This window comes from Chelmon rostratus, chromosome 10, assembly GCF_017976325.1.
Source record: "Chelmon rostratus isolate fCheRos1 chromosome 10, fCheRos1.pri, whole genome shotgun sequence".
Classification (NCBI taxonomy): Eukaryota; Metazoa; Chordata; class Actinopteri; order Chaetodontiformes; family Chaetodontidae; genus Chelmon; species Chelmon rostratus.
In genome coordinates this window covers 21,288,362-21,297,722 of record NC_055667.1, presented here as the reverse complement: position 1 = coordinate 21,297,722, position 9,361 = coordinate 21,288,362, and the positions used below count along the sequence as shown (strand labels likewise).

General features: G+C 38.7%; 1 protein-coding gene across 1 annotated transcript in view; it reads right to left on the bottom strand.

The window, feature by feature from the left end:
- Nucleotides 1-4,460: 4,460 nt before the first annotated feature.
- LOC121612567 (metabotropic glutamate receptor 4-like) overlaps nt 4,461-9,361 on the bottom strand; it is a 123,118-nt gene continuing 118,217 nt past the window's right edge. Inside the window, exons 9-10 of the mRNA XM_041945537.1 lie at nt 7,689-7,935; nt 4,461-4,510 (exon numbers count right to left, since the gene is read on the bottom strand). Coding sequence (XP_041801471.1) covers nt 4,461-4,510; nt 7,689-7,935 — 297 coding nt within the window. The remainder of the gene's footprint in view (nt 4,511-7,688; nt 7,936-9,361) is intronic.

The window sequence follows — 9,361 nt, the reverse complement described above, 5'->3', positions numbered from 1 at the left end:
TAAAAGCATTTATGACGGCAAGGGCACTGATTAATCTTTAATACTTTTTAATTCATACTCTACATTGTGTGACTGATTACATTCATCATTGATCTGCCAATTATTCGATCAAGTGTTTAATCATTTAGTCTACAGAATGTCAGAAAACCCTGGAAAATGTCAATCTTCCAATGTCAAGCAACAAATCCCAACAGTGGAGAGTTTTGAGTTTCTGTTAATAACATATTAATAACGTTAAACAAATAATTTAACTATCAAATCTATCTGCTGCTAAATTAGTCATTTGATAATTTCGGCTCTAATTAAAACAAAAATCATGATATCTGATGAGTTGATTGCTTGTCAGATGTCAAAGATCATAATTTCTGCGCATCTACATCACAAAAGCACATAGCATGCCTTTTCCCTGGTCTTGCATTTAGTATCATCTTGGGGAATGCGGTAATCAGGGCTGTGTGTTATCTTTTTTCTCACACTTAGGCTATTAGTTGTGCTGCACAGGCCACAAAATTGTAGCACATGTATAAAACATACAAACAGTGCAGTTCATCACTTAAACAGGCATGCGACTGGCAACGGACATTAATATTGCTTCCAGGACATCAACCAAGCCTTAACAAGAACTGTTGTCAGACAAGTATTTTCTTTATTTGCCCATAATGGCAAATTGCACCATTTAAAATACAAGTCTTCATTTATTTCCAAAATTGAAACCAACATTATATAATGAAATCCAGTTTTCATACAGGAAGAAAGAGAATTTACTTAGAAATTCATTACATAAGGTAAATTCATCTTAAATTTTATGATAGAACTATAACTGTTACGATAAATCACTTTTTAATTTTCTTTTAACCAAGTATTCTGTATCATTAATACATTTGTCATTTGTAACAAACCAAACCGCTTGAAAATTGGTTGAAATTCAGTCCGAGTTTTGATCATTTTTCCTGCCACGATACATTAATACATGCATTAGCGGGAAAAGCTTCCCTGTACCAATATGGCGGCCGTTCCCTAGGAATTGTGAGAACTGGTGTTGTCTGAATGTATGGACTTTTTTTTTTTTTTCCATTAAGCGCATGATACACTACACCTACCAAGCAGCATAGTGAAGCACCATCGATTTGCCTGACACACAAACAAGCACATAAACGAGCGACTCTGGCTCCGTCCACACTAATATTTGTCATTTTGAAGCAGCACTCCGACAGGAAAACGATATATGGTGTGTTGTGCTGTTCAGCCCTGGTTAAAGGATTACTCATTATGATTGTCGTTGTTGATCTGTACTTATAGAAAAGCATGTCTTTGTCACAATTAAAGGTGAAATACATTGTTTTTTTGTATCGAAGTGCTAATGAAACATGCTAAGTAAGAAGAAGCAGCAACACTTTATTAGCAAAACAGTCTTTTATTAGAAATATCTTGTATAAAAATGAACATGCTCTACACATTTTAATTTTTTCTATAGATAATTCATAAATATCCAGGCACTGTAATTCTTTTTTATCTTTCTTTTTTTTTCAAATAATTCAGTACATAAAGCAGACATGATCAATCCATTTTAATAACGTACATTAACTTGCCATTTAATTTCAGTCAGCACTTACATATTCTATTTTGTAACACAGACAAAGTGTTTTAGAAAAATAAAGGGGAGGGGGAGGGGTTGTGGCAAAAAAGCTGTAAATGGTCATATTCACAAACACAAACAATCCCACAAACAATACTTTATCAAATGATGAGAAAACAGCATTTGCGGCAACACCCTAGTCTTTTGTTGAAGCTGAGAGCTGAGAGAATCATTGATTAAACCAAAATGTTAGTTATTTATAATCCTCTGCAGTAGTTTTCCTTCTGGACGTTGTACCTTTCTCTTAAATTGTTCACATGATTTGTTATGGGTTTTTGACATGCAACATACATATTTTTGCATTGCTGAGGATAACATTTAATGAGACAAATTCCAGAGTTACTGTTAATGACAAGTACTTTAGAGACTGCAGACAGAAATGGAGTTTACACACTTAATTATAAATTGTACATTGAGTGCTCTCTTCATTATGTCTGAACAGAATGGATACATCGCAAAACAACACCATGAAGGATGCATGGAAAGAATGGCAGGAGTAGTTCAATGGATATGAGGCACAGAATGAAGGCACTGGCCCTTATTTATCAAGCACTTATACATCCCCCTTTTTGATCGAAAATTGAGGTTGTCAGTATTACTGTGATGCATTAAGCGACTTTTGACCAGGAGGGAGCAGAAAGATTCCCGTACAAACATTGCAACACAAACCTGAGACAAAACTGGCTCATTAAAATGTTAGCAAACAGCTGCCTACTTGCACATCCCTCATATAAAGAACTACATAGGCATTCTGTTGGTGTCATGCTTGTACCTCCCTGTAGAAATTAAGTAATATTGCCTCTTACCTCTGTTCTCAGGGTCGCAAGATGCTAAACATTAAATTCTAGCCACTGATTTATGTACAATTTCCTTGCGTTGCTGGAAATGAGTGTCTCTCTTTTCAGAAGGTTGGTGAGAGCCTTGAGATTCAACCATACAGGCTATGTGTTTACGAAAAATCCAAATAATGTGCTAAATGAATCTTAAAGCTACACAGAGCTGCAGACTTTAGTGTTAATTCTCAGTGGGATCCACACTATGAGCGACCCTGCCACTTGATGCAGATTTACTGTAATGTCTACTTTTGCAAAAGAAGTGACTTTTTCATGTATTTATATGTGAAAATCTGGCAATTACTATTCCCAAGGATTGTGGAGAATATTTTAAAGGAACATAATGAAGTGCTAGTCCTAAAGAGATCCTATTGAGCCTGCTGAAAGTTAAATCACTCCTCAGGAAATATAATGCATGCACCTACTTATCTTTGAACACTTTGTTTGATGGAATTGAGCTTGAACCTTCTCCAGATGGGTCTTCATGCTCAATAACTACATTAGCCTAATTTTCAATCCAAAAAGCTTTCCTTAATCATTTCCTCTGTAGCCTCAAAATTCATGGCCCAGAAGAGAAAAAAAATCCTTGGCACAAAGCAGCAAAACACAGATTACCTGTACATCCATCACAATTTACAGAACGTTTGCATGTATTACTGTCCCATGCAAATCATACTGTACCATAAAGCTCTAAAAATAATACATCAGGTATTACAATAAACTGATTTCATGTTTTATTCCTTAATTTAGGTACACAATACTGTTACTCCACCGCTATATAAATTAGGAATATATTTTTAAGTTCTTCATCTCTAGATTTAGAAATCCACACATAGAAATACAGGGTAATATTGAAATAACGGTGGATAGTATAATTTCTTGGGAGTGCCAAGCGCAAGTATGTTGTTATTATTACGTCAAGACCTCTTACTGTTGGCTGGGATGGAAGCTCAACAAATGGGGCTACTTTAATATCTCACAATCATCCAACTGCTTGAATTTAAAAAAGACATCAACAAACAAATGATAAATAAGGGCCAATAAATCTGGGATGTTTGAAGTCTTGGCGGATGTTTATGGAGTGTGGTGTAAACTATGAAGGTATGGTAATTTGTTTTTAGTTTTGCTCCTTTTGTTTTTGAAATTGCTCTTCATTCAGCAGAGGGTAACCCAGTGGGTAATGATCCAAAATGACATCTCCACTGTGAATGACAACCATGACAAATGTTGCATTCCATAGACGTTGACAACACAGCACAGTACACGTGATGCTCCCACAAGCATGCTCTGGGACTGTACACTAGGTTTGCCAAGATGATGGCATCATCATCATTATTATGAAACATTTATTAAAAAAAAACTGGGATGACCCACTGCTTTATTTTCCGCTGTTTCAGATATGTAGGAATACTGAATGTACTGTAGTAAGGCATGTACAGAAGAGTACTGCAGCTTTCAACCTCAATAATACCAGTAACCAAAAATAATGACTATATTTTATACTGTTTCATCTTGTCAACTGCATTTGACTTGAACAAAAACGGAATACTTTTTTCCCTGTTTTTGTTGAAATGAGACAGATGATTCAGCCTCAGAGAGAGCTGAACTTGTGTGCTATACACTTCAGAAGGAAAACATACTGAGGGTCCAGGTGGTTCACACAGCCTGCATCTGGAAACGTCACTACTCGCTCACTTTGTCTCAGAAAGGGTGGGAAGAGGAAAATTAACTGTCCAATCTCCCTTGCATCTCCCATCTCCTTTCTGCAAATCTATTAATTTCTCATAAATTTGGCATTTGAGCCTTTACCTGATTCTCTAGAAAAATATGACATCCTCTCTGTTTATGGTGTGACAAATTCCCATCTTTCCACCCCAGTCCTCTCTGCAGTAGCAGCTTGGAAGTCCTCCAGTATTTCCCCAGTATTCCCCAGAATCAGGTGATTTCTCCTCAGGCAGGCCGTTGCTCCGCTTCCTTGGTTCGTCTCTGGCTTAGATGGCATGGTTACTGTAGCTTATGTATGTCTGCTTGGAGGCCAACACTGTCGGTGAAGGTGTAGGAGAAAAAAGGAAAGGGTTAGGGTGATGGGTGAGATTAAAATAGGCGTGAAACAGTGATCTTTTAGAGCGTGGGTCCAGATTGATGGGAAGTTCTATTTATGCATGTCTTCATCTAACGAGTGCAGGTGGAACCAATCATAATAGCAGGGTGTTGGAATGTAAAAGCTGTATTTACAGGAGTGATACCTCCTCTGAAATGTGTTACTCTAGGAGCTGAAGACAGTAGAAACGTGACTGATAAATTCTCACAGAAATGCAAAATAGGGCCGTAACTAATGCTTATTTTCATTAGACTAGTCTGCTGATTCTTTTTTTCAATTAAGGAATTGTTTAGCCTTTGAAATATCACTAAATTGTGGCAACAGTCTTCAGAATGATTGTTTTTGTCTGATCAACACTGAAACTGAAAAATACTCAACCTATAATGTGAGACAGAGAAGTCCAAAAGCTGAAATAGAATATTTGGGATCTTTGCTTGAAAAATTACGAATAGATTATCAAAATATTTGCTTCTTTATTTTCTGCCAATCGACTGATTGATTATTCGAGTTCTAAAAGTAGATTTTACACAGCAACAACAACAAAACAGCTATTGAATCATTGTTGAATTGTTGAATCATTGATGCATATAGTACATGGAAACATTTCGGACATTTAAATAACATATCATCATGAGATATTTTTCAAGACAGTGATGCAGATGCAGATTCATAGGCTGTGGCAATGGTCATATCAGTGTCCCTGCTATTGCAGTGCCATTAATGAATTCAGTGAAAATTCTGTCTAAATGTTTTCCTCACAGCTGATTATATCCTTTATCAAAAAATGGGTCATATAGAGCCACCAAGCAGATCACAACAGTGTAATAAAATGCAATAGTAACCATTCAAATGCAAGTCTTTTACCACATGCAAAGACCTGAGATTTCTTTGTGCACCAAGCAAAGCATGCAGCAGTCAGTCAGTGTCCTAACATTTTGAATTGTGAAACATATTAGATCTAAAATGCTAGTATTAAGACGATTTGTGATCTGACTTGGCACTATCAGTCTTGGGATCATTTAACATTCTTTCCATGTTTCATGAAATTTTATACCAGCTGTGAATAAAACACAAGACAGATGACTGTAGAGCAGATCACAGTGATCATAACAAACCCAAACTGCTGGTCAGACATGACTATCATACCATACAGTACCTGTGTGCATGTGTGCAGTCATGCTTGTGTGCACACATATGTCTAGGTGCAAGTGTCATTGTGTACGTGTGTGTCATCTTTTTAAATAAAACTGCCCTCAGCGAGCATGCTTGGTGGTGGTAATCACACTACCAATCTGCCAATCTGCCCACAGCAGCCTTGGCTGATTGAATATGTCAGAGGGGATGAATCCAATCAGAAGACAGCTGAAAGCTCGAGTCGGGGCAAGAGTGCTGCAGAGGGGAGATGTGTAATGGTAAACGTTCCTGTATAGTTGTCAGTGCCATGTTGGGTGTGTGAATGGGGGGCGGTATTCTCGCCATTTCATCCAAAGCATCTCTTCCAAGAGAAGCATTGATAAATGAACCTTATTTGAATATTTATGTGCTGCAAGGCCAAGATAAAGAATAGATGGTCCAGAAAGAATTGGAGCTGGCAGACCCATCTGTCTTTTCCTGTTCACTCTTATTGTTGTTGTTGTCCCATTACCGCAAATTCCTTCTTTTGTCAACAGGGAAACAAATCACAGGCGACACGTGGCTATCGCTCGTCTCCTGCACTCAGGCAGAGTGGTGTCATCTTCCCACATTAACGGGCTTTACCATGCTGATTGGCCATTTTACAGCACCACACACCATAATGTCTATCCAAGTTAATGTCTTTTGGTCAAGGGTGGATTTGTGAGGGCGTGATTACTGCCTTGTGTCAGTCAGGGTGCCGTATTTTAGCCAAGTGCAGCCGGGATGCTTTGTGCGTAGTATATGCAGGCACGGGTGTTGTGGTGAACATTAGCAGAAATGAGCAGGATAAACGTGATCACAGATAAGGAAAGGGCAAAGTCATTGTCTAATCAGGTTACCTGAGAGTCTAAAGTCCCTCACAAGGCTCCCCTCCCTCAACACAGTCTGACACATAAGCACAAAGAGCAGTGTTAGATTCACAGTTCAAACCAGAGGGTGAGCGTTCGCACCAATGTATGGGCTTTGTAATTGGATAAGATACAACCACTCCATTCTGAGGTCGAAAAAAAGGTGTATGTACAAGTGTGGGTGCAGGCTTTTTAGTTCTAATACACATCGTTCTATACTGTTCAGCTTGTCAGAGTATAAAATCAGGACTTTCAGTAATCAGAACATGTTGGGTTGCTTGATTGGATTTAAGCCTGCCCCCACACAGGGACTGCCTACTCATACGCTGTATCTTGGTGATTGAAATATCCTCTTTTCCAAAACTGAGCTGCTCGTCTCTTTCGTCCCTTTCAAAATCAGACTAGTGTGGGCACGCTGTCACACCTCCTGATTCACAAATCCAGTGTGGTGAGAGTTAGTGAGAATGGAACTCTTTTTCTGCTCCATGTATTCAAAATGCAGGATTATCCTGGCGAAACAGAGAAGTTATTTCCTGCCCTTTTCAAACTCAATTTTTTTTGCATTTCCCTATAGCATATATGGAATATACAAAACTAGTTTAAAATGTTATTGGATCTTGTCGAATCTAATGAGTAATTTGCTGTGTTATTTAATTAAAAGATTGCAGGCTATGAGGATTAATTGTGCTTCCATTGATCAATGAAATCATTGAATAATGGGCAATTGGGAACACCAGTCCTATGCTAGCAGGAGTCGAAATCGCTCTTATCATTTCTTATAATTCACACACTTCTATTTACGTCATCTGCAATGGCTCATATTCAAAAAGAAGCCATGGCACAACAGCACTTTAGCTGGCACTGAAATGGCACCCTAATTCCTTGTATGTTCGCGTAAGGCTTGCTAATTTTGGGTATGCTGAAGTGCAAAATAACACTGCCATCAATTATGTTTACAAACAGGAGTTCATTACTTTAGAGTAGACAAGTGTATTCTATAACTGCTATTATTTTACACAGCAACATAAAACCGACTCCTGGTTGGAACGTATTTCATTCTCTCCCTTTATAGCTCCATCAGGCGTGATACCAACCTTGTGTTTCAAGACTTTCACAGAGTTCAGACTTGGCTTCTCCGTTGGGCCTCAAGCCGCCTTTGGGGTTGAACTTGTTAGACATGGTGGCTGCAGTGACCACAGCCTTCAGGCTGCGCTTGCGCTTGGGTACGTTCTGCTCTGGATGGAAGAGAACCACGTAGACCTTCGGCATGTAGAGCATTCCCAGGGAGACTGACGCACTGAGGCTTACAGAGATGGTCAGGGTTGTGGTCTGGATATACATCTATTGAAGAGACAGGCAAACAGAATCATTTGTTGAGGCTATGCTGGCTGATGTTCTCGATTTGGAATCTTAGGTTAAGCTGAGCACACAATAATGAAGGTTGTGTCACTGACCCTGCACAGTTTGAGTTTAGGCTATTAAAGAAAATCGAATTCATGCATTTTATTCTGAGAGCCATTTTTCTAGCAAAACTGTGGGAAGAAGAGTTGTTTTTGGAGCATGTGATTGCTTTCAATAGGCTGAGGATTTTAAAGTCTTGCATGTGGAACAGACACTTCATTACTCAAGAAATGTGAAAATCACTGCTTCTAATGTCGGAGAACTTTGCACAGCACACAGCATCACATAATCATCACATAATGCTATCCTTTACTCATTCTTTTCACATGCAGGATTCATCACTCCTGAGCTCTGCTTTCATTGCTATGTTTGTTTATTTATGATGTACAACTAATAGAAGTACCCCCCTGATGGGTGTCTATGTAGTCTGCGTATAGATGTTTTTGCCCTGAGGTTTTAGACAACAGCATAAGGATTGTGTGCTTTCTGAAGCCAGTGACAGCTGCAACTCACAGCTGGGTAGCAGATATATAGCTACAGGCAACAACTGTGGAGCAGGGAGCAACATCCTACAGCATATTAAAAGTGCCTGCAAGTGATTTTTCATTTATGATAATCATCCCAGAGCTCAGACACAGTCGATCTCTGATTTGTTGATGGAGGCAATGTGGTGAGTCAGCGCAGGGGCCGTTAAAAATATAACTGGCAGATCGTATTTGATATTGACACAGGCTGTGAAAGGCTTTACACATCAGGTACACAGACCAACAAAATATGAAGACATGATTGCTTCGGTTTAAGAGTGTAAGAGAGTTGTTCCATTAACAAACGTAATAAAAATCGTCAAAGTAATGAATCTGAACTCGAAGGCTCGTTGCAGAGTGATTCTACCCCATCTTTTTTCACAGTTTTCCAGTGTCAGAAACGTTAATTTGATAACAGAGGAAGAAGAGAACAGTTGACTTTGCCTCTTTGCTGAGGTCCTCTGAAGTTGATGAACACAAGGCGGAGAGTGTACAGTGGAAAAACAGCTGGCAGACATCCTTCAAACAGATTTGCCTGAGGTTTTGTCTGACATTACATTTGCCGACATCACAAATGACTGAGTCTTTGGCATGGGAATAGCCCACAGGGCCCTGCACCACTAACATGTCAACAGTTATAAATTAGGTTTCGCCAACATGGGGTTATGACATATGTTGTTTGTATGTGAGCTTGTACAGGGTTTTTCCTCTCATTTCAAGAAGATTTTTTTTTACAAACCTTTACAGCTAATTAAGCTGACAGGTTGTACAGTATAATATTTTAAACGAGAACATAACATGCAATATACGGTTTCCAGCAGGTCGTTTGTGTCGCAATTTTT